The sequence below is a fragment of the Tachyglossus aculeatus genome, chromosome 4, assembly GCF_015852505.1.
Source record: "Tachyglossus aculeatus isolate mTacAcu1 chromosome 4, mTacAcu1.pri, whole genome shotgun sequence".
NCBI lineage: Eukaryota > Metazoa > Chordata > Mammalia > Monotremata > Tachyglossidae > Tachyglossus > Tachyglossus aculeatus.
Window position 1 is genome coordinate 5247341 of NC_052069.1, and position 26806 is coordinate 5274146.

General features: G+C 45.6%; 1 protein-coding gene across 2 annotated transcripts in view; it reads left to right on the top strand.

Moving 5' to 3' along the window:
- ACOX3 (acyl-CoA oxidase 3, pristanoyl) overlaps positions 1 to 26806 on the top strand; it is a 77908-nt gene that overhangs the window by 33048 nt on the left and 18054 nt on the right. For both annotated transcript variants that reach the window (XM_038745808.1, XM_038745809.1), the window contains exons 8-13: positions 4624 to 4720; positions 7760 to 7990; positions 13110 to 13232; positions 17987 to 18107; positions 22111 to 22233; positions 26365 to 26478. In XM_038745808.1, coding sequence (XP_038601736.1) covers positions 4624 to 4720; positions 7760 to 7990; positions 13110 to 13232; positions 17987 to 18107; positions 22111 to 22233; positions 26365 to 26478 — 809 coding nt within the window. The remainder of the gene's footprint in view (positions 1 to 4623; positions 4721 to 7759; positions 7991 to 13109; positions 13233 to 17986; positions 18108 to 22110; positions 22234 to 26364; positions 26479 to 26806) is intronic.

Genomic DNA, 26806 nt, shown 5'->3' on the forward strand with positions numbered 1-26806 from the left:
TCTATAGATGTAGATATCTATATCTAGATAGATAGATTAGATAGATAGATAGATAGATAGATAGATAGATAGATAGATAGATAGATGCATAGGTGCTGTGGGGTGGGGAGAAGGGGGAAGAGCAAAGTTGAGGCGATGTGGAGGGGAGGGGGAGCTGAGGAAAAGAGCGACTTAGAACTTGCTATCCCAACAGCACGGCCTATTAATAATAATAATGATGATATTTATTAAGCGCTTACTATGTGCTGAGCACCGTTCAAAGCCCTGAGGTAGATACAAGGCGCTCAGGTTGTCCCACGGGGGGCTCACAGTCTTCATCCCCATTTCCCAGATGAGGTCACTGAGGCCCAGAGAAGTGAAGTGACTTGCCCAAAGTCACACAGCCAAAAAGTGGCAGAGCCAGAATTAGAACCCATGACCCCCAACTCCCAAGCCCGGGTTCTTTCCGCTGAGCCACTCTGGCCTAGGGTAGAGAGCCCGGGCCTGGGAATCATAAGGTAATAATTCTGGTAGCATTAATAATTCTTATGTCATTAACCGCTTACTGAGTGCCAGGTACTATACTTCTCTGTTGCCTCAGTTACCTCATCTGTAAAATGGGGATGAATAATAATAATAATAATGATAATGATGGCATTTATTAAGCACTTACTATGTGCAAAGCACTGTTCTAAGCGCTGGGGAGGTCACAAGGTGAACAGGTTGTCCCACGTGGGGCTCACAGTCTCAATCCCCATTTTACAGATGAGGCAACTGAGGCACAGGGAAGTTAAGTGACTTGCCCAAAGTCACACAGCTGACAATTGGTGGAGCCGGGGTTTGAACCCATGACCTCCGACTCCAAAGCCCGTGCTCTTCTCCACTGGGCCACGCTGCTTGGAGCCTCCCATGGGGCAACCTGATCACCTTGTAACCTCCCCAGCGCTTAGAACAGTGCTTTGCACATAGTAAGCGCTTAATAAATGCCATCATTATTATTATTACACTAAGCGCTGGGGCGGATCCAAACAAATCAGTTTGGGCACAGTCGCTGTCCCCCGTGGGACTCACGGGCTCAGTCCCCATTTTCCAGATGAGGGAGCTGAGGCCCAGAGAAGTGAGTTGACTTGGCCAAGGTCACACAGCAGACAAGTGGCTGAGTCGGGATTAGAACTCATGACCTTCTAAATCCCAGGCCCGGGCTCAGGCCACTATGCCCTGCTGCTTCTTCCATGTTGCCGGTTTGTACTTCCCAAGCACTTAGTGCAGTGCTCTGCACACTGTAAGCGCTCAATAAATACGATTGAATGAATGAATGTTTTTCTGTTAAGCGCTCACTATGCCTTTCTATTTATTCTGACGATTTTGACACCTGTCTCCATGTTTCGTTTTGTTGCCTGTCTCCCCCTTCTAGACTGTGAGCCCGTCATTGGGTAGGGACCGTCTCTATATGTTACCAACTTGTACTTCCCAAGCGCTTAGTACAGTGCTCTTCACACAGTAAGCGCTCAATAAATACGATTGAATGGATGAATGAATATGTGCCAAATCCTGTTCTCAGTACTGGGATAGAGATAAGCTAATCAAATTGGAAACCGGCCCTGTCCCACATGGGGCTCACAGCCTCAATCTCCATTTTGACAGATGAGGAATCAATCAATCAATCAATCAATCAATCGTATTTATTGAGTGCTTACTATGTGCAGAGCACTGTACTAAGCGCTTGGGAAGTACAAATCGGCAACATATAGAGACAGTCCCTACCCAACAGTGGGCTCACAGTCTGAAAGGGGGAGACGAGGAAACTGAGGCCCATACATTCATTTGCATTTAGTGAGCGCTCACTGGGTGGCGAGCACTGTAGTAATCTGCACACAGTAAGCGCTCAATAAATACGATTGAATGAATTAATGAATAGTAAGCGCATGGGAGAGTACGATATAACAGTAAGCAGACACATTTCCTGCACACTGTGAGCTTACGGTCTAGATGCCCAGACAAGTGAAGTGACTTTCCCAGGGTCACATGAGATTTTTCCCTGTTAAAAACAAAAAAAAATGATGGTATTTGTTAAGCGCTTACTCTGTGCCAAGCACTGTTCTAAGCGCTGGGGGAGATACAAGGTGATCAGGCTGTCCCACGGGGGGCTCACAGTCTTAATCCCCATAGTAATAATGGCATTTAATAAGCGCTTACTATGTGCAGAGCACTGTTCTAAGCGCTGGGGAGGTACAAGGTGATCAAGTTGTCCCACGTGGGGCTCACAGTCATAATCCCCATTTTACAGATGAGGTAACTGAGAAGTGAAGTGACTTGCCCAAAGTCACACAGCTGGCAATTGGTGGAGCCGGGATTTGAACCCACGACCTCTGACTCCAAAGCCCGGGCTCTTTCCACTGAGCCACTGAGCCACGCTGCTTCCCATTTTCCAGATGGGGTAACTGAGGCACAGAGAAGTGAAGGGACTTGCCCAAGTGGCAAACTGGGATTAGAACCCACGACCTCTGATTCGTTCATTCAGTCGTATTTATTGAGCGCTTACTGTGTGCAGAGCACCGTATTAAGCGCTAGAGACGTGCAGATCGGCAACATATGGAGACGGTCCCTACCGAACAACGGGCTCACAGTCTAGAAGGGGGAGACAGACAACAAAACCAAACAAGTAGACAGGTGTCAATACAATCAAAATAAATAGAATTATGGCTATATAGACCTGTCGCGATCCCTACTGAGAGCTCACCTCCTCCAGGAGGCCTTCCCAGGCTGAGCCCCCTTTTTCCTCTCCTCCCCGCCACCTCCTTCCCCTCCCCACAGCACCTGTATATATGTTTGTACAGATTTATTACTCTATTTTACTTGTACATATTTACTACTGTATTTATTTTGTTAATGCTGTGCATAGAGTTATAATTCAATTTATTCCGACGGTTTTGACACCTGTCTCCATGTTCTGTTTTGTTGTCTGTCTCCGCCTTCTAGACTGTGAGCCCGTTGTTGGGTAGGGACCGTCTCTTTATGTTGCCGACTTGTACTTCCCAAGCGCTTAGTCCAGTGCTCTGCACACAGGAAGCGCTCAATAAATACGATTGAATGAATATTTGTACATATCTATTACTCTATTGATTTTATTAATGATGCGCTTATAGCAATAATTCTAGCTATTCTGATAGTGTTGACACCTGTGTACATGTTTTGTCTTGTCGTCCGTCTCCCCCTTCTAGACTGTGAGCCCATTGTTGGGTAGGGACCGTCTCTAGAGGTTGCCGACTTGTACGTCCCAAGCGCTTAGTACAGTGCTCTGCACACAGTAAGTGCTCAATCAGCGCTTCCCCCTCCCCATCCCCCGCCCTACTTCCTTCCCCTCCCCACAGCACCTGTATATATGTATATATGTTTGTACGTATTTATTACTCTATTTTACTTGTACATATTTATTCTATTTATTTTATTTGGTTAATATATTTTGTTATGTTCTCTGTCTCCTCCTTCTAGACTGTGAGCCCGCTGTTGGGTAGGGACCATCTCTATATGTTGCCGACTTGGACTTCCCAAACGCTTAGTACAGTGCTCTGCACACAGTAAGCGCTCAGTAGAGAAGCAACGTGGCTCAGTGGAAAGAGCCCAGGCTTTGGAGTCAGAGGTCATGGATTCAAATCCCGGCTCCACCAATTGTCAGCTGTGTGACTTTGGGCAAGTCACTTCACTTCTCTGGGCCTCAGTTCCCTCATCTGTAAAATGGGGATGAAGACTGTGAGCCCCCGTGGGACAACCTGATCACCTTGTAACCTCCCCAGCGCTTAGAACAGTGCTTCGCACATAGTAAGTGCTTAATAAATGCCATTATTATTATTATTATTATTATTATTATTATTATAGAAGGGGGAGACAGACAACAAAACAAAACGTGTGGACAGGTGTCAGGTTGTCAGAACAAATGGAATTAATGGAATTATGATTATTAATAAGTATGAATGAATGAATGAATGACTGTGAGCCCGTTCTATCTGTTGCCGACTCGTTCATTCATTCATTCATTCATTCAATCATATGTATTGAGCATATGTATTGATTGTATCAATCAATCAATCGATCGTATTTATTGAGCGCTTACTGTGTGCAGAGCACTGTACTAAGCGCTTGGGAAGTCCAAGTTGGCAACATCTAGAGACGGTCCCTACCCAACAGTGGGCTCACAGTCTAAAAGGGGGAGACAGAGAACAAAACCAAACATACTAACAAAATAAAATAAATAGAATAGATATGTACAAGTAGAATAAATAAATAAATAAATAGAGTAATAAATATGCACAAACATATATACATATATACAGGTGCTGTGGGGAAGGGAAGGAGGTAAGATGGGGGGATGGAGAGGGGGACGAGGGGGAGAGTGCAGAGCACTGTACTAAGCGCTTGGGAAGTACAAGCGCTTTGGAAGACTCGTCCTTCCCATGTGCTTAGTCCAGTGCTCTGCACACAGTAAGCGCTCCATCAGTCCGATGGAATGACTCTATAGACACATCATTGGTAGAATAAATCGCGTCATAAATATGTCCAAATAGACGGGATAGACGGAAAATCCCGAGGGCGGATTTTCCCCGTGGCCGCGCTGACGTGTCGCGTGGGCCGGCTCTCTCCGGACAGGTTCGCCGTGTTTCACCGGGTCAGGATCCCGCGCTCCCAGCTGCTCAACCGAACCGGAGACGTCTCCCCCGACGGAGTCTACCGCACTCCCTTTAAGGTCCTCGCGTCGTCTTCGACAGAACCGGCAGCGCGGCGGGCGTCTCTTAGCCTTCCGGGAGGCGGAAGGTCGTGGGTTCTAATCCCGGCTCCGCCACTTGCCTGCGGGGATGTCGCTCCGTTCATTCATTCGATCAGTCGTATTTATTGAGCGCTTACTGTGTGCAGAGCGCTGGACCAAGCGCTTGGGAAGTCCAAGTTGGCAACAGATAGAGACGGTCCCTACCCAACAGTGGGCTCACAAAACAAAACATGGAGACAGGTGTGAAGCAGCGTGGCTCAGCGGAAAGAGCCCGGGCTTTGGAGTCAGAGGTCATGGGTTCGAATCCCGGCTCCCCCACATGTCTGCTGTGTGACCTTGGGCAAGTCACTTAACTTCTCTAAGCCTCATCTGTAAAATGGGGATTAAGACTGTGAGCCCCACGTGGGACAACCTGATCAACTTGTATCCCCCCCAGTGCTTAGAACAGTTCTTTGCACATAGTAAGCGCTTAACAAATGCCATTATTATTATTATTATTATTATTATTATTATTATTATTATTATTATTAAAACCATCAGAATAAGTAGAATTAAAGCTATTCATTCATTGAATCGTATTTATTGAGTACTTACCGTATGCAGAGCACTGGACTAAGCACTTGGGAAGTACAAGTTGGCAGCACATAGAGACGGTCCCTACCCAACAACGGGCTCACGGTCTAGAAGGGGGAGACCGACAACAAAACAAAACATGGAGACAGGTGTCAAAACCATCAGAATAAGTAGAATTAAAGCTATTCATTCATTCATTCAGTCGTATTTATTGAGCACTTACCGTGTGCAGAGCACTGGACTAAGCGCTCGGGAAGTGCAAGTTGGCAACCTATAGGGACGGTCCCTACCCAACAACGGGCTCACGGTCTAGAAGGGGGGAGACAGACAACAAAACAAAACGTGTGGACAGGTGTCAAAACCATTAGAATAAATAGAATTAAAGCTATGTGCACATCATCCACAAAATAGAGTAAATATGTACAAAGAAAATAGAGTAATAAATCTGTACAAATATCCACAACTACTGTGGGGAGGGGAAGGGGGTAGAGCAGAGCGAGGGAGTCGGGGTGATGGGGAGGGGAGGAGGAGGAGAGGACAAGGGGGGGGCTACACTTCACTTCTCTGGGCCTCAGTTTCCTCATCTGTAAAATGGGGATTGAGACTGTGAGCCCCACGTGGGACAGGACTACTGTGTCCAACCGAATTTGATTGTATCCACCACAGCATTTAGTACAGTGCCTGGCCCTAGTAAGCGCTTAACAAATACCATTATCATTGTTAATACGTACCCTAATTATCATTAATTATTATTATTGTTATTAAGTGTTTGGGAGAGGCCGCCCAACAGAATTGGAATCACATCCCCTGCCATGAGGGGCATCCAGTTTCGGAGGCTTAACACTCAGATTTTCTTTTCCTTCTCTCCCGGAAAGGGCAGAATTCCCACCATGGCTGGTGGCCTGGTCCCGGAGCCGGCAATGACATAATAATAATAATAATAATAATAATAATAATAATAATAATAATAATAATAATAATAATAATAATAATGTATTAATAACAACAACAATAATAATGGTATCTATTAAGTGCTTACTTAGTGTCAGGCTCTGTACTGAGCACTGGAGTAGATATGTTTGTTCATATTTATTTCTTTTGTACATATTGATTACTCTATTTTATTTGTACATATTGATTACTCTTTTATTTGTACATATTTATTAGTCTATTTTATTAACGATGTGTATATAGCTATAATTCTATTTATTCTGACAGTATTGTCACCTGTCTACTTGTTTTGTTGTCCGTCTCCGCCTTCTAGACTGTGAGCCCATTGTTGGGTAGGGACCATCCCTATACTATTCTATTTATTTTGTTGATGATGTGCACCTAGCTTTACTTCTATTTATTCTGATGACTTGACACCTATCCACATGGTTTGATTTGTTGTCCTTCTCCCCCTTCTAATAATAATAACAATAATAATAATAATAATAATTTGCATTTGTTAAGCGCTTACTATGTGCAAAGCACTGTTCTAAGCACTGGGGAGGATACAGCGTGAACAGGTTGTCCCCCATGGGGCTCACAGTCTTCACCCCCATTTTACAGATGAGGTAACTGAGGCCCAGAGAAGTGAAGTGACTTGCCCAAGATCACACAGCAGAATGTGGCGGAGTTGGGATTTGAACCCATGACCTCTGACTCCAAAGCCCAGGCTCTTTCCACTGAGCCACGCTGCTTCTCTGAAGCCATGCTGCCCGTTGTTGGATAGGGACCGTCTCTATCTGTTGCCGACTTGTCCTTCCCAAGCGCTTAGTCCAGTGCTCTGCACACAGTAAGCGCTCCATAAATACGATTGAATGAATGAATGAGAAGCAGCGTGGCTCAGTGGAAAGAGCCCGGGCTTTGGAGTCAGAGGTCATGGGTTCAAATTCTGGCCCTGCTAATTGTCAGCTGTGTGACTCTGGGCAAGTCACTTCACTTCTCTGGGCCTCAGTTCCCTCATCTGTAAAATGGGGATGAAGACTGTGAGCCCCCGTGGGACAACCTGATTACCATATATACCCCCCAGTGCTTAGAACAGTGCTTTGCACGTAGTAAGCGCTTAATAAATGCCATCATCATCATTATATGTTGCCGACGTGTACTTCCCACATGCTTAGTCCAGTGCTCTGCACACAGTAAGTGCTCAATAAATACGATTGAATGATAATAATAATAGCATTTATTAAGTGCTTACCATGTGCACAGCACTGTGCTAAGCGCTGGGGAGGTTACAAGGTGATCAGGTTGTCCCACTTGGGGATCACAGTCCTAATCTTTCCATTTTCCAGATGAGGTAACTGAGGCCCAGAGAAGCTAAGCGACGTGCCCAAAGTCACCCAGGTGACCGTCGGCGGAGCCGGGATTCGAACCCATGACCTCTGCCTCCAAAGCCGGGGCGCTTTCCTCCGAGCCAATGAACGAATGAATTATTCTTAATTGTTGTTCGTTGGGCAGGACGCGAGGCAACGTTTCGGGGCCTCTCTGGGAGCCCTGTCGGCCGCCAGGGTGGCCATCATAGGGATGTCCGTGGTCAACCTGAAGCTGGCCGTCTCGGTGGCCGTCCGCTTCTCGGCCACCCGCCGCCAATTCGGGCCCGCCGCCACCGCCGACCAGAACAAGGAGGAGGGAGAGGAGGAGGAGGAGGAGGAGGAGGAAGAAATCCCTGTGCTGGAGTATCAGTTGCAGGTAGGGGGGAATATTAGTAATAATAATAATAATATAATATAATAATAATAATGGCATTTATTAAGCGCTTACTATGTGCAAAGCACTGTCCTAAGCGCTGGGGAGATGACAAGGCAATCAGGTTGTCCCACGGGGGGCTCACAGTCTTCATCCCCATTTTGAGTCTTCATACTCATTTTTTTATTTATTCTATTTGTACATATCTATTCTACTTATTTTATTTTGTTAGTACGTTTGGTTTTGTTCTCTGTCTCCCCCTTTTAGACTGTGAGCCCACTGTTGGGTAGGGACCGTCTCTATGTGTTGCCAATTTGTACTTCCCAAGCGCTTAGTACAGTGCTCTGCACATAGTAAGCGCTCAATAAGTACGATTGATGATGATGATCCCCATTTTACAGATGAGGTAACTGAGGCCCAGAGAAGTGAAGTGACTTGCCCCAAGTCACCCAGCTGACAACCGGCAGAGCCGGGATTTGAGCCCATGAACTCTGACTCCAAAGCCCGGGCTCTTTCCAGTGAGCCAGGCTGCTAATCATAATAATAATAATAATAATAATAATAATAATGATGGCATTTATATCTAGACTGTGAGCCCGCTGTTGGGTAGGGGCCATCTCTTTATGTTGCCAACTTGTACTTCCCAAGCGATTAGTCCAGTGCTCTGCACACAGGAAGCGCTCAATAAATGCGATTGAATGAATGAATGAATGAATTAAGCGCTTACTATGTGCAAAGCACTGTTCTAAGCGCTGGGGAGGTTTCAAGGTGATCAGGTTGTCCCACGGGGGACCACAGTCTTAAACCCCTTTTTACAGATGAGGGAACTGAGGCACAGAGAAGTGAAGTGACTTGTTCAAAGTCACTCAGCTGACCGTTGGCGGAGCCGGGGTTTGAACCCGTCACCTCTGACTCCAAAGCCCGGGCTCTTAATAATAATAATGATGGTATTTATTAAGCGCTTACTATGTGCAAAGCACTGTTCTAAGCGCTGGGGAGGTTTCAAGGTGATCAGGTTGTCCCACGGGGGACCACAGTCTTAAACCCCTTTTTACAGATGAGGGAACTGAGGCACAGAGAAGTGAAGTGACTTGTTCAAAGTCACTCAGCTGACCGTTGGCGGAGCCGGGGTTTGAACCCGTCACCTCTGACTCCAAAGCCCGGGCTCTTAATAATAATAATGATGGTATTTATTAAGCGCTTACTATGTGCAAAGCACTGTTCTAAGCGCTGGGGAGGTTTCAAGGTGATCAGGTTGTCCCACGGGGGACCACAGTCTTAAACCCCTTTTTACAGATGAGGGAACTGAGGCACAGAGAAGTGAAGTGACTTGTTCAAAGTCACTCAGCTGACCGTTGGCGGAGCCGGGGGTTTGAACCCGTCACCTCTGACTCCAAAGCCCGGGCTCTTAATAATAATAATGATGGTATTTATTAAGCGTTTACTATGTGCAAAGCACTGTTCTAAGCGCTGGGGAGGTTTCAAGGTGATCAGGTTGTCCCACGGGGGACCACAGTCTTAAACCCCTTTTTACAGATGAGGGAACTGAGGCACAGAGAAGTGAAGTGACTTGTTCAAAGTCACTCAGCTGACCGTTGGCAGAGCCGGGGTTTGAACCCGTCACCTCTGACTCCAAAGCCCGGGCTCTTAATAATAATAATGATGGTATTTATTAAGCGCTTACTATGTGCAAAGCACTGTTCTAAGCGCTGGGGAGGTTTCAAGGTGATCAGGTTGTCCCACGGGGGACCACAGTCTTAAACCCCTTTTTACAGATGAGGGAACTGAGGCACAGAGAAGTGAAGTGACTTGTTCAAAGTCACTCAGCTGACCGTTGGCGGAGCCGGGGTTTGAACCCGTCACCTCTGACTCCAAAGCCTGGGCTCTTAATAATAATAATGATGGTATTTATTAAGCGCTTACTACGTGCAAAGCACTGTTCTAAGCGCTGGGGAGGTTTCAAGGTGATCAGGTTGTCCCACGGGGGGTCACAGTCTTAAACCCCTTTTTACAGATGTGGGAACTGAAGCACAGAGAAGTGAAGTGACTTGCCCAAAGTCACACAGCTGACAGTTGGCGGAGCCGGGGTTTGAACCCATGACCTCTGACTCCAAAGCCCGGCCTCTTAATAATAATTATGATGGTATTTATTAAGCGCTTACTATGTGCAAAGCACTGTTCTAAGCGCTGGGGAGGTTCCAAGACGATCAGGTTGTCCCACGGTGGGGCTCACGGTCTTCATCCCCATTTTACAGATGAGGTCACTGAGGCCCAGAGAAGCGAAGTGACTTGCCCAAAGTCACACAGCTGACAGTTGGCGGGGCCGGGATTTGAACCCATGACCTCTGACTCCAAGGCCCGGGCTCTTGCATGAAGGGAGTGAGTCAGGGTGACGCAGAAGGGAGTGAGAGAAGAGGAGAAGAGGGCGCAGTCAGGGAAGGCTTCTTGGAGGAGGAGATGGGCTTTCAGTAAGGCTTGGAAGTTGGGGGAGATGAAAAATCACTACCTTCCATTCATTCATTCATCCAATCGTATTTATTGAGCGCTTACTGTGTGCAGAGCACTGTACTAAGCGCTTGGGAAGTACAAGTCGGCAACATATAGAAATGGTCCCTACCCAACAATGTGCTCACAGTCTAGAAGGGGGAGATGGGCAACAAAACAAGTAGACAGGTGACAATACTGTCAGAATAAATAGAATTATCGCTATATATAGACAACAAAACAAGTAGACAGGTGACAGTACTGTCGGAATAAATAGAATTATAGCTATATACAGACAGCAAAACAAGTAGACAGGTGACAATACTGTTAGAATAAATAGAATTATAGCTATATATAGGCAAGAAAACAAGTAGACAGGTGACAATACTGTTAGAATAAATAGAATTATAGCTATATATAGACAAGAAAACAAGTAGACAGGTGACAATACTGTCAGAATAAATAGAATTATCGCTATATACAGACAACAAAACAAGTAGACAGGTGACAATACTGTCAGAATAAATAGAATTATAGCTATATACTGACAACAAAACAAGTAGACAGGTGACAATACTGTCAGAATAAATAGAATTATCGCTATATACAGACAACAAAACAAGTAGACAGGTGACAATACTGTCAGAATAAATAGAATTATCGCTATATACAGACAACAAAATGTAGACAGGTGACAATACTGTCAGAATAAATAGAATTATCGCTATATACAGACAACAAAACAAGTAGACAGGTGACAATACTGTCAGAATAAATAGAATTATCGCTATATACAGACAACAAAACAAGTAGACAGGTGACAATACTGTCAGAATAAATAGAATTATCGCTATATACAGACAACAAAACAAGTAGACAGGTGACAATACTGTCAGAATAAATAGAATTATCGCTATATACAGACAACAAAACAAGTAGACAGGTGGCAATACTGTTAGAATAAATAGAATTATAGCTATATACAGACAACAAAACAAGTAGACAGGTGACAGTACTGTCAGAATAAATAGAATTATAGCTATATACAGACAACAAAACAAGTAGACAGGTGACAATACTGTGAGAATAAATAGAATTATCGCTATATACAGACAACAAAACAGTAGACAGGTGACAATACTGTTAGAATAAATAGAATTATAGCTATATACAGACAACAAAACAAGTAGACAGGTGACAATACTGTTAGAATGAATAGAGTTATAGCTATATACAGGCAGCAAAACATGTAGACAGGTGGCAATACTGTCAGAATGAATAGAATTATAGCTATATACAGACAACAAAACAAGTAGACAGGTGACAATAGTTAGAATAAATAGAATTATAGCTATATACAGACAACAAAACAAGTAGACAGGTGACAATACTGTCAGAATAAATAGAATTATAGCTATATACAGGCAGCAAAACAAGTAGACAGGTGGCAATACTGTCAGAATGAATAGAATTATAGCTATATACAGACAACAAAACAAGTAGACAGGTGACAATACTGTCAGAATAAATAGAACTATAGCTATATACAGACAACAAAACAAGTAGACGGGTGACAGTACTGTCAGAATAAATAGAATTATGGCTATATACAGACAACAAAACAAGTAGACAGGTGACAATACTGTTAGAATAAATAGAATTATAGCTATATACAGACAACAAAACAAGTAGACAGGTGACAATACTGTCAGAATAAATAGAATTATAGCTATATGCACATCATTAATAAAATAGAGTAATAAATATGTACGCCCGCCTCAGAACTTGGCAGTGTCCCAGCTCTTAGGACAGTGCCTGGCACATAGAATAGTAATGGTGGTATTTGTTAAGCGCTTACTATGTGCCAAGCACTGTTCTAAGCGCTGGGGGGGATACATGGTGATCAGGGTTGTCCCACGTGGGGCTCACAGTCTTAGTCCCCATTTTATAGATGAGGGAACTGAGAGAAGTTAAGTGACTTGGCCAAGGTCACACGTGCAATAAATACCAGGCTTATTACGGTTATTTTCATCACGCTGGGCAGAGGTAAGCCGTGCGGAAGGGCGGCTCTGCATGTATATATGTTTGTACATATTTTTTACTCTATTTATTTATTTATTTTATTTGTACATATCTATTCTATTTATTTTATTTTGTTAGTATGTTTGGTTTTGTTCTCTGTCTCCCCCTTCTAGACTGTGAGCCCACTGTTGGGTAGGGACCGTCTCTATATGTTGCCAATTTGTACTTCCCAAGCACTTAGTCCAGTGCTCTGCACACAGTAAGCGCTCAATAAATACAACAGAATGAATGAATAAATGAACAGGCAGTGGTATCTGTATTTCAGGCCTGATATTTATTACTCTATTTATTTTACTTGTCCATATCTATCCTATTTATTTTATTTTGTTAGTATGTTTGGTTTTGTTCTCTGTCTCCCCCTTCTAGACTGTGAGCCCACTGTTGGGTAGGGACCGTCTCTATATGTTGCCAACTTGTACTTCCCAAGCGCTCAGTACAGTGCTCTGCACATAGTAAGCGCTCAATAAATACGATTGATAGTAAGCGTTCAGTAAGTACGACGGAAGGAACGAATGCCGTTCCCTCACCGCTCGGTCCCCGTTTGCTTTCTCCGCAGCAGTGGCGTCTGCTTCCCTACCTGGCGGCGACGTACGCTTTAGATCATTTCAGCCGAACTCTGTTCCTGGATCTAGTGAGGTTTCAGGCGGATCAGATGGTGAAGAGTCAGAAACACCACCAGGTCAGTTGGCGAGAAGCAGCGTGGCTCAGTGGGTAGAGCCCCCGGGCCTGGGGATCAGCGGTCGTGGGTTTTCTTTTTTTTTTTAATGGCATTTATTAAGCGCTTACTATGTGCAGAGCACTGTTCTAAGCGCTGGGGTGGATACAAGGCGATCAGGTTGTCCCACATGGGGCTCACAGTCTTAACCCCATTTTACAGATGAGGGAACTGAGGCTCAGAGAAGTTAAGTGACTTGCCCAAGGTCACACAGCAGACTTGTGGCGGAGCCGGGATTCGAACCTATGACCTCTGACTGCAAAGCCCGGGCTCTTTCAACTGAGCCATGCTGCCTCCCTAAGGTGATCAGGTTGTCCCACGGGGGGCTCACGGTCTTCATCCCCATTTTACAGATGAGGGAACTGAGGCCCAGAGAAGTGAAGTCTTTTAGACTGTGAGCCCACTGTTGGGTAGGGACTGTCTCTATATGTTGCCAATTTGGACTTCCCAAGCGCTTAGTACAGTGCTCTGCACATAGTGAGCGCTCAATAAATACGATTGATGATGATGAAGTGACTTGCCCAAAGTCACACAGCTGACAAGTGGCTATTACTCTGTTTATTTATTTGTTATTACTCTATTTATTTATTTATTTTACTTGCACATATCTATTCTATTTATTTTATTTTGTTAGTGTGTTTGGTTTTGTTCTCTGTCTCCCCCTTTTAGACTGTGAGCCCACTGTTGGGGTAGGGACTGTCTCTATATGTTGCCAATTTGGACTTCCCAAGCGCTTAGTACAGTGCTCTGCACATAGTAAGCGCTCAATAAATACGATTGATGATGATGATGATGAAGTGACTTGCCCAAAGTCACACAGCTGACAAGTGGCTATTACTCTATTTATTTATTATTACTCTGTTTATTTATTTATTTTACTTGTACATATCTATTCTATTTATTTTGTTTTGTTAGTATGTTTGGTTTTGTTCTCTGTCTCCCCCTTTTAGACTGTGAGCCCACTGTTGGGTAGGGACTGACTCTATATGTTGCCAACTTGTACTTCCCAAGCGCTTAGTACAGTGCTCTGCACATAGTAAGCGCTCAATAAATACGATTGATGATGATGATGATGAAGTGACTTGCCCAAAGTCACACAGCTGACAAGTGGCTATTACTCTATTTGTTATTACTGGCTATTACTCTATTTATTTATTATTACTCTATCTGTTTATTTATTTATTTTACTTGTACATATCTATTCTATTTATTTTATTTTGTTAGTGTGTTTGGTTTTGTTCTCTGTCTCCCCCTTTTAGACTGTGAGCCCACTGTTGGGGTAGGGACTGTCTCTATATGTTGCCAATTTGGACTTCCCAAGCGCTTAGTACAGTGCTCTGCACATAGTAAGCGCTCAATAAATACGATTGATGATGATGATGATGAAGTGACTTGCCCAAAGTCACACAGCTGACAAGTGGCTATTACTCTATTTATTTATTTATTATTACTCCATTTGTTTATTTATTTATTTTACTTGTACATATCTATTCTATTTATTTTATTTTGTTAGTATGTTTGGTTTTGTTCTCTGTCTCCCCCTTTCAGACTGTGAGCCCACTGTTGGGTAGGGACTGTCTCTAGATGTTGCCAATTTGTACTTCCCAAGCGCTTAGTACAGTGCTCTGCACATAGTAAGCGCTCAATAAATGATGATGAAGTGGCGGAGCTGGGATTTGAACCCACGACTTCTGACTCCAAAGCCCGGGCTCTTTTCCAGTGAGCCACGCTGCTTCTAATCCCAGCTCCGCCCCGGTCTCCTGTGTGGCTTGGGCAAATCACTTCACTTCTCTGAGCCTCAGTTCCCTCATCTGGAAAATGGGGGTGAAGACTGTGAGCCCCCCCCATGGGACCACCCGATTACCCTGTATCGTGGCTCAGTGGAAAGAGCCCGGGCTTTGGAGTCAGACGTCATGGGTTCAAATCCCACTCCACCACTTGTCAGCTGTGTGACTTTGGGCGAGTCACTTCACTTCTCTGGGCCTCAGTTCCCTCATCTGGGAAATGGGGATTAAGACCGTGAGCCCGCCGTGGGACAACCTGATCACCTTGTAGTCATTCATTCAATCGTATTGATTGAGCACTTACTGTGTGCAGAGCGCTGTACTAAGCAGTTGGGAAGTCCAAGTTGGCAACATCTAGAGACGGTCCCGACCCAACAATGGGCTCACAGTCTAGAAGGGGGAGACAGACAACAAAACAAAATATGTGGACGGGTGTCAAGTCATCAGTAAGCACTCAACAGATACGATTGAATGGATGAATGGGCGACGACGCAGAAGGGAGCAGGAGAAGAGGAAAGGAGGGGCTTAGTCAGGGAAGGCCTCTGAGATGAGTCTGAATGAATGTATTTTGCTTGTATTCATTCATTCATTCATTCAATCGTATTTATTGAGCGCTTACTGTGTGCAGAGCACCGTACTAAGCGCTTGGGAAGTCCAAGTTGGCAACATCTAGAGACGGTCCCTACCCAGCAGTGGGCTCACAGTCTAGAAGGGGGAGACAGAGAACAAACCAAAACATATTAACAGAATAAAATAAATAGAGTAAATATGTACAAATAAAATAAATCAATAAATAGAGTAATAAATCCGGACAAACATATATAGATATATACAGGTGCTGTGGGGAAGGGAAGGAGGTAACACGGTGGGGATGGAGAGGGGCAGGAGGGAGGAAGGAGCGCTATATCCATGCCAGCGCTTAGAACAGTGCATGGCACATAGTAAGCGCTGAATAAAAACCACTGATATGCCCTGAAGAGAAGCAGCGTGGCTCAGTGGAAAGAGCCCTGGCTTTGGAGTCAGGGGGCATGGGTTCAAATCCCGGCTCCGCCAACTGTCAGCCGTGTGATTTGGGGCGAGTCACTTCTCTGGGCTTCAGTTACCGCAACTGTAAAATTCATTCATTCATTCATTCATTCAGTCGTATTTGTTGAGCGCTTACTATGTGCAGAGCACTGTACTAAGCGCTTGGTAAGTACAAAGTTGGCAACGTATAGAGACGGTCCCTACCCAACAACGGGCTCACAGTCTAGAAGGGGGAGACAGACAACAAAACAAAACGTGGACAGGAATCGAGTCAGAATGAATTTTACATTTACATTGTACATTGAATTTTACATTGTACATTTTAAATGTAAAATGGGGATGAAGACTGTGAGCCCCCTGTGGGAAAACCGCAGCGTGGCTCAGTGGAAAGAGCCTGGGCTTGGGAGTCAGAGGTCATGGGTTCGAATCCCTGCTCCACCACATGTCTGCTGTGTGACCTTGGGCAAGTCATTTGACTTCTCGGAGCCTCAGTGACCTCATCTGTAAAATGGGGAGGAAGACTGTGAGCCCCCCGTGGGACAACCCTGATCACCTTGTATCCCCCCCAGTGCTTAGAACAGTGCTTTGCACACAATAAATGCTTAATAAATGCCATTATTATTATTCTTGTAACCTCCCCAGTGCTTAGAACAGTGCTCTGCACACAGTAAGTGCTCAATAAATACGATTGAATTAATGAACAGTGCTTGCACATAGTACGTGCTTAGAGAAGAAGCATGGCTCAGTGGAAAGAGCCCGGGCTTGGGAGTCAGAGGTTATGGGTTCAAATCTCCTCCCTGCCGCTTGTCAGCTTTGTGACTTTGGGCAAGTTACTTCACTTCTCTGGGCCTCAGTTCCCTCATTTGTAAAATGGGGATTAAGATTGTGAGCCCCCCGTGGGACAACCTGATCACCTTGTAATGATAATAATAATAATAATAACAATGGCATTTATTAAGCGCTTACTATGTGCAAAGCACTGTTCTAAGCGCTGGGGAGGTTACAAAGTGATCAGGTTGTCCCATGGGGGACTCACAGTCTTAATTCCCATTTTTACAGATGAGGGAACTGAGGCACAGAGAAATCAAGTGACTTGCCCAAAGTCACACAGCTGACAATCAATCAATCAATCAATCAATCGTATTTATTGAGCGCTTACTATGTGCAGAGCACTGTACTAAGCGCTTGGGAAGTACAAATTGGCAACATATAGAGACAGTCCCTACCCAACAGTGGGCTCACAGTCTAGAAGGGGGAGACAGAGAACAAAACCAAACATACTGACAAAATAAAATAAATAGAATAGATATATACAAGTAAAATAAATAAATAAATAGAGTAATAAATATGTACAAACATATATACATAGTGGCGGAGCTGGGATTTGAACCCATGACCTCTGACTCCAAAGCCCGGGCTCTTTTCCACTGAGCCACGCTGCCTCCCCAGCGCTTAAAACGGTGCTTTAAACATTGTAAGTGCTTAATAAAGGCCATTATTATGATGATGATGATGATGATGATGATGATGATGATAATGATGACGGCATTTGTTTAGTGCTTGCCAGACACTGTCCTCAGCGCTGGGGTTGATAAATGGATAAGTGGTGCTTAGTCAGGGAAGGCCTCTTGGAGGAGATGGGCTTTCAGTAAGTAGCAAGCGTTTAATAAATGCCATCATCATTATTAAAATGGGGATTAAGATTGTGAGCCTCACTTGGGACAACCTGATCACCTTGTATCCTCCCCAGCGCTTAGAACAGTGCTTGGCACATAGTAAGCGCTTAACAAATACCAAAATTATTATTAATATTAAATGCCATTATTATTATTATTATTATTATTATTATTATTATTATTATTATTATTTTGCGGCCCGCACTTCCTCCGGAATGGTTTCCGACCCCAGGCGGAGCTGGGCCGGGAGATTCACGCGTTGGCCTGTGCGGGCAAGGCCCTGGCTTCGTGGACGGCCCAGCACGCGGCTCAGGAATGCCGGGAAGCCTGCGGTGGCCACGGCTACCTGGAAGGTACGGAGCCTCCGCGGGGGCCGGGCGCTTCCCCCCTCCCATCCCATTCTCCTTCCCTCCCTCCCTTCCGTCCTTCCGTCCTACTTATTGAGCGCTTACTGTCTGCAGAGCGCCGTGCCAAAGCGCTCGGGGACGTCCAGTACGTCGGAGACTCCGTCCAGCCGCCGGTGAGCCTTCTAGACTGTGAGCCCACTGTTGGGTAGGGACCGTCTCTCTGTGTTGCCAACTTGGACTTCCCAAGCGCTTAGTACAGTGCTCTGCACACGGTAAGCGCTCAATAAATATGATTGAATGAATGAGTGACTGAAGACCAGTCATTCGTTCACTCAGTCGTACTTATTGAGCGCTTACCGTGCGCCGAGCGCCGTACTAAGCGCTGGGAAAGTACGATTAGGCATGGGGCTTGGCACATAGTAAGTGCTTAAGAGAAGCAGTGTAGCTCAGTGGAAAGAGCCCGGGCTTTGGAGTCAGAGGTCAGGGGTTCAAATCCTGGCTCCGCCAATTGTCAGCTGTGTGACTTTGGGCAAGTCACTTCACTTCTCTGGGCCTCAGTTCCCTCATCTGTAAAATGGGGATTAAGACTGTGAGCCCCACGGGGGACAACCTGATCACCTTAGAGAAGCGGTGTGGCTCAGTGGAAAGAGCACGGGCTTTGGAGTCAGAGGTCATAGGTTCGAATCCCGGCTCCGCCACATGTCTGCTGTGTGACCTTGGGCAAGTCACTTAACTTCTCTGTGCCTCAGTTCCCTCATCTGTAAAATGGGGATGAAGACTGTGAGCCCCACGGGGGACAACCTGATCACCTTAGAGAAGCGGCGTGGCTCAGTGGAAAGAGCACGGGCTTTGGAGTCAGAGGTCATAGGTTCGAATCCCGGCTCCACCACATGTCTGCTGTGTGACCTTGGGCAAGTCACTTCACTTCTCTGAGCCTCAGTTCCCTCATCTGTAAAATGGGGATGAAGACTGTGAGCCCCACGTGGGACAACCTGATCACCTTAGAGAAGCAGTGTGGCTCAGTGGAAAGAGCACGGGCTTTGGAGTCAGAGGTCATAGGTTTGAATCCCGGCTCCACCACAAGTCTGCTGTGTGACCTTGGGCAAGTCACTTAACTTCTCTGAGCCTCAGTTACCTCATCTGTAAAATGGGGTTAAGACTGTGAGCCCCATGTGGGACAACCTGATCACCTTGTATCCCCCCCCAGTGCTTAGAACAGTGCTTTGCACATAGTAAGCGCTTAACAAATGCCATTATTATTATTATTAGTAGTAGTAGTAGTAGTAGTAGTAGTAGTAGTAGTAGTAGTAATAGTAGTAGTAATGGATCAATCAATTGACCGTTTTTATTGAGCGTTTAATTAATAAGTAATAGTGGTATTAAGCGCTCACTGGGCGCCAGGCACTGTACTAAGCGCTGGGGTGAATTCAAGCATATTGGGTTGGACGCTGTCTTTGCCCTGCATACAATTCACAGTCTCAATCCCTGACAAGTGATAACGTCCAGACCAGAGGCAGGACATGGGTGAGAGGTCGGTGCGAGATATGTCGGCCACAGAGAAGCAGCGTGGCTCAGTGGAAAGATCCCGAGCTTTGGAGTCAGAAGTCATGGGTTCGAATCCCGGCTCCGCCAACCATCAGCTGTGTGACTTTGGGCAAGTCACTTCACTTCTCTGTGCCTCAGTTCCCTCATCTGTAAAATGGGGATTAGGACTGTGAGCCCCCCGTGGGACAACCTGATCACCTTGTAACCTCCCCAGCGCTAAGAACAGTGCTATAGTAAGCGCTTAACAAATACCACCATTGTTATTATTACTATTATATGCCCAACCCAGTGGCCTTGTATCCACCCCAGCACTTACTACAGTGCCTGGCACACAGTAAGCGCCTAACAAAAGCCACAATTATCATTATTGTTAATATCATTATTATGCTGTACCTCACAATGTGCAGTCCCCCCCGACGCCCAGGCCCCGGCCTTTTCCACTCATCAGTCAACCGTATTTAGTGAGCGCTTCTGTGTGCAGAGCGATCCCGGCTCTGCCAGTTGTCATTCACTCACTCAATCGTATTGATTGAGCGCTTACTGTGTGCAGAGCACTGTACTGAGCGCTTGGGAAGTACAAGTTGGCAACATATCAATCATCAATCGTATTTATTGAGCGCTTACTGTGTGCTGAGCACTGTACTAAGCGCATATAGAGACGGTCCCTCCCCAGCAGCGGGCTCACAGTCTAGAAGGGGGAGACAGAGAACCTAAACAAAACGTATTAACACAATAAAATAAATAGAATAGTCAGTATGTCCAATTAAAATAAATCAAATAATAAATCAGTACAAACATATAGACAGGTGCTGTGGGGAGGGGAAGGAGGTAGGGTGGGATGATCCCTGTCCACAGGAGAAGAGAAGCAGCGTGGCCTAGAGGATAGAGCATGGGCTTGCGAGTCTGAAGGACCTGGGTTCTAATTCTGGCTCAGCAACTTGTCATTCATTCATTCAATAGTATTTATTGAGCGCTTACTGTATGCAGAGCACTGTACTAAGCGCTTGGGAAGTCCAAGTCGGCAACATATAGAGACGGTCCCTACTCAACAGCGGGCTCACAGTCTAGAAGGGGGAGACAGACGACAAAACAAAACATGTGGATGGGTGTCAAGTCATCAGAATAAATAGAATTAAAGCTATATGCACATCATTAACAAAATAAATAGAATAGTAAATATGTACAAGTAAAATAGAGTAATAAATCTGTACAAACATATACAGGTGCTGTGGGGAGGGGAAGGAGGTAGGTGGATACAAGGTCATCAGGTTGTCCCACATGGGGCTCACAGTCTTAGTCTTTGTGACCTTGGGCAAGCCACTTAGCATCTCTGGGCCTCAGCTACCTCATCTGTAAAATGGGGATTAAGACTGTGAGCCTCATGTGGGATAGAGAAGCAGCGTGGCTCCGTGGAAAGAGCCCGGGCTCGGGAGTCAGAGGTCATGGGTTCACATCCCGGCTCCGCCACTTGTCAGCTGGGTGACTTTGGACAAGCGTCCCAAGGTGACCCTGGGGTCCCGGCCATCTTCTAGACTGTGAGCCCCCTGTTGGGTAGGGACCGTCTCTATCTGTTGCCAACTTGTACTTCCCAAGCGCTTAGTACAGTGCTCTGCACGCAGTAAGCGCTCAATAAATGCAATTGATGATGATGATGATGATATGTTGCCAACTTGTACTTCCCAAGCGCTTAGTACAGTGCTCTGCACACAGTAAGCGCTCAATAAATACGATTGATTGATTGATCTCCAGGTCAAATGCTATCTCGTGACCACCTGAGCCTGCAGGCGGAACTCGGAAGTCAGCTGTGTGACTTTGGGCAGGTCGCTTCACTTCTCTGGGCCTCTGTTCCCTCATCTGGAAAATGGGGATGAAGACTGTGAGCCCCCCGTGGGACAACCTGATTACCCTGCGTCTGCCCCAGCGCTTAGAACAGTGCTTGGCATATAGTAAGCGCTTAATAAATGCCATTATTATTATTATTATTGTTATTATTATTATTATTATTATTATTATTACTAAGCGCCGGGGGGAGGACGCTACAATAATAAATAACCCCATTCCCTAAGCTGCCGTGAGTCCCCCTGTGCCCGGACGGCAGGAGATGGGGGGCTGGGCTTCCCCGGCCCACCACAGCCGGGAGGAGGGCAAGAGCCCGGTGCGGGGGCGATGCCCACACCTCCGGGCCGTATATATGTTTGTACGTATTTATTACTCTATTTATTGATTTATTTTACTTGTACGTATCCATTCTATTTATTTTATTTTGTTAATATGTTTGGTTTTGTTCTCTGTCTCCCCCTTCTAGACTGTGAGCCCACTGTTGGGTAGGGACCGTCTCTAGATGTTGCCAACTTGGACTTCCCAAGCGCTTAGTACAGTGCTCTGCACACAGTAAGCGCTCAATAAATGCTTGATTGATTGATTGATTGATTGATCGATGCCGGCTGGATTCCTCCCTCCGCAGTGAATCGTCTGGGCACCATCAGAAACGACAACGACCCGAACTGCACGTATGAAGGAGACAACAACGTCCTGCTGCAGCAAACCAGCAATTACCTCCTCAGCTGGCTCACCTCCGGCCCGCGAGGTCAGTGGCCCCCCCAAAGCCCCCAGGACAGCGGAAAGAGCCCGGGCTTGGGAGTCCGAGGTCGTGGGTTCTAATCCCGCCTTCGCCACCTGTCAGCTGGGTGACTTTGGGCCAGCCACTTCACTTCTCTGGGCCTCAGTTACCTCATCTGTCAAATGGGGATTCATTCACTCATTCCATCGTATTTATTGAGCGCTTACTGTGTGCAGAGCACTGTACGAAGCGCTTGGGAAGTGCAAGTTGGCAACATAGAGAGATGGTCCCTACCCAACAGCGGGCTCACCGTCTAGAAGGGGGAGACAGAGAACAAAACAAAACATATTAACACAATAAAATAAATAGAATAAATATGTACAAATGAAATAGAGTAATAAATCCGTACAAACATCTATCCATATATACAGGTGCTGTGGGGAGGGGAAGGAGGTAAGGCGGGGGGGATGGAGAGAGGGAGGAGGGGGAATCGTCTGGGGAGGAGGAGGAGGGGGATTACGTCTGTGAGCCCCACATGGGACAACCTGATCACCTTGTATCCTCCCCAGTGCTTAGAACAGTGTTTTGCACATAGTAAGCATGCTGTGTGACTTTGGGCAAGTCACTTCTTTGGGCCTCAGTTCCCTCATCTGGAAAATGAGGATTAAGTCTGTGAGCCCCACATGGGACAACCTGATCACCTTATATCCTCCCCAGTGCTTAGAACAGTGCTTGGCACATAGTAAGCGCTGCTGTGTGACTTTGGGCAAGTCACTTAACTTCTCTGGGCCTCAGTTCCCTCATCTGGAAAATGGGGATTAAGTCTGTAAGCCCCACATGGGACAACCTGATCACCTTATATCTACCCTACTGAGAGCTCACCTCCTCCAGGAGGCCTTCCCAGACTGAGCCCCCCTTTTTCTCTCCTCCTCCCCATCCCCCCCGCCCTAACTCCTTCCCCTCCCCACAGCACCTGTCCATATGTTTGTACAGATTTATTACCCTATTTATTTTACTTGTACATATTTACTATTCTATTTATTTTATTTTGCTAATACGTTTTGTTTTGTTGTCTGTCTCCCCCTTCTAGACTGTGAGCCCGTTGTTGGGTAGGGACCGTCTCTAGATGTTGCCAACTTGTACTTCCCAAGCGCTTAGTACAGTGCTCTGCACACAGTAAGCGCTCAATAAATACAATTCAATGAACGAATGAATATCCCAGTGCTTAGAACAGTGCTTGGCACATTGTAAGCGCTTAACAAATACCGTCATCATTATCATCTTGGTCAGTGCCGTCTAGCGGCTAGAGCCCCGGCCCCGGGGTCCCAAGGACCTGGGTTCTAATCCCGGCTCCGTCATCTGTTGGCTGGGTCACCCTGGGCAACTCACGTCTCATAATAATAATAATAATAATAATAATAATAATAATAATAATAATAATGTTGGTATTTGTTAAGCACTGGTAGATATAAGGTCATCAGACTGTCCCTTAATGGGACTCTCAGTCTTCATCCTGCTGTACTAAGCGGTTTGGGAGAGTACAATGCAACAATAAACTGTCACATTCCCTGCCCACAACAAGTTTACAGCCTAGGAAGGGAGACTGTGAGCCCGCTGTGGGCAGCGATTGTCTCTATCTGTTGCCGATTTGTACTTCCCAGGCACTTAGTACAGTGCATCCCCATTTTACGGCCGAGGGAAAAAAAAATAATGGTGCTTGTTATTATAATAATAATAATAATGGCATTTATTAAGTGCTTACTATGTGCAAAGCACTGTTCTAAGTGCTGGGAAGGTTACAAGGTGATCAGGTTGTTCCACGGGGGGCTCACAGTCTTAATCCCCATTTTACAGATGAGGTAACTGAGACTGAGGCACAGAGAAGTTAAGTGATTTGCCCCAAGTCACCCAGCTGACAATTGGCGGAGCCGGGATTTGAACCCATGACCTATGACACCAAAGCCCGGGCTCTTTTCCACTGAGCCACGCTGCTTCTCTAAGTGTTCAGCACTTACTAGGTGCCAAGCACTGTTCTAAGCACTGGAGTCGATCCAAGCTAATCAGGTTGTCCCTCGTGGGGCTCCCAGTCTTTCTCCCCATTTTACAGATGAGGGAACTGAGGCCCCGAGAAGTGAAGTGAACCTGCCCGAGGTCACCCAGCAGACAAATGGTGGAGCCGGGATTAGAGCCTGCGCCTCTTTGGACTCCCAAGCGGCTAAGCCACCCTCTTTCCCACGAGCCTGTCGGTTCAGTCAGTCAGTCATAGTTATTGAGCGCTTACTGTGTGCAGACCACTATACTAAGTGCTTGGGAAAGTATATTATTATTATTATTATTATTATTATTATTATTATTATTATTGTTATTGTTATTATCATCATCATCATCATCATTATTATTATTATTATTATTATTATTATTATCATGGGCGGGGAACATATTGGCCAATTCTGCCAGATAGTACTCTCCTAAGCGCTTAGAACAGTGCTCTGCACGTAGTAGGTGCTCAATAAATGCCATTGATTGCTCGGTGGAATGAACCCAGGGCGCTCCCCGCCCCTCACTCCCCCCTGCTTCCTCCTCAATATTCATTCAGTCCTATTTATTCAGCGCTTACTGGATGCAGAGCACTGTACTGAGCGCTTGGGAGAGGACAAAACGGGAATAACCAGCCACATCCCCCCTCTCCATCCTCCCGCCTTACCTCCTTCCCCTCCCCACAGCACCTGTATATATGTATGTATGTTTGTACGGATTTATTACTCTATTTTATTTGCTCATATTTATTCTATTTATTTTATTTTGTTAATATGTTTGGTTTCGTTGTCTGTCCCCCCCTTCTAGACTGTGAGCCCGCTGTTGGGTAGGGACCGTCTCTAGATGTTGCCAACTTGGACTTCCCAAGCGCTTAGTACAGTGCTCTGCACACCGTAAGCGCTCAATAAATACGATTGAACGAACGAACGAACGAACAACAGGCAGACACATTCCCTGCCCACGACGAGCTGACAGTCCGGAGGGGGAGCTGGACATTAATAGAAAGAAAGAAATGCCAGATATGGACGTAATTAGACTGTGAGCCCACTGTTGGGTAGGGACTGTCTCTATATGTTGCCAATTTGTACTTCCCAAGCGCTTAGTACAGTGCTCTGCACATAGTAAGCGCTCAATAAATACGATTGATGATGATGATGAGGGAATGAAGGGAGGATTGACGCCTGTCTACTTGTTCTTGTTGTACATATCTATTCTATTTTGTACATATCTGTTCTATTTCTTTTATTTTGTTACTATGTTTGGTTTTGTTCTCTGTCTCCCCCTTTTAGACTGTGAGCCCACTGTTGGGTAGGGACCGTCTCTAGATGTTGCCAATTTGTACTTCCCAAGCGCTTAGTACAGTGCTCTGCACATAGTAAGCGCTCAATAAATACGATTGATGATGATGATGATGAGGGAATGAAGGGAGGATTGACGCCTGTCTACTTGTTCTTGTTGTACATATCTATTCTATTTTGTACATATCTATTCTATTTCTTTTATTTTGTTAGTATGTTTGGTTTTGTTCTCTGTCTCCCCCTTTCAGACTGTGAGCCCACTGTTGGGTAGGGACTGTCTCTATATGTTGCCAATTTGTACTTCCCAAGCGCTTAGTACAGTGCTCTGCACATAGTAAGTGCTCAATAAATACGATTGATGATGATGATGAGGGAATGAAGGGAGGATTGACGCCTGTCTACTTGTTCTTGTTGTACATATCTATTCTATTTTGTACATATCTATTCTATTTATTTTATTTTGTTAGTATGTTTGGTTTTGTTCTCTGTCTCCCCCTTTTAGACTGTGAGCCCACTGTTGGGTAGGGACCGTCTCTAGATGTTGCCAATTTGTACTTCCCAAGCGCTTAGTACGGTGCTCTGCACACAGTAAGCGCTCAATAAATGTGAATGAATGAATGAATGAATCAGGGTATAGCCGTGTGTGTGTGTGTGTGTATCAGTTATATTTGATAATTTAATATATCTGATAATTGATAATACCCCAAAATTACTGTTGGGGTAATCCCAGGGTGGAAAACGGGCTTCCTCAAATACCTGGAATGTCCTCTCTTTCACCCCAGTGCCTTTTTAATTTGTATTTCCCGTTTCATTTACTTGCCAGAGAAAAAGCGCATCAAAACCCCCCTGGAATCAGTCAATTTCCTGGAAGACATTGATGCTATCCTTGGCCAGAAATGCCGGGCGTCTACAGTTGAAGACTGGCTGGAGTCTTCAGGTAACCATTTCGTATTCTCTTTCCACACGGCCCGAGTTGGGTAAATTCAGTCGTATTTATTGAGCGCTTACCGTGTGCGGAGCAGTGTACTAAGCGCTTGAATCCCGGCCTCTTCCCCTACTTACCCAAAACGAACAGCGGGACCAAGTTGGTGTCACAAATTCCCGGGCCTCCGAGCCACATTTGGCCGAAACAGACAAACTCTTCCCTGCATAGAGTAGCAGTTTTGCCTAGTGGCTAGAGCCTGGGCCTGGGAGTTGGAAGGACCTGAGTTCTAATCCTGCCTTGGCCACTTGTCTGCGGTGTGACCTAGGGCAAGTCACTTCCC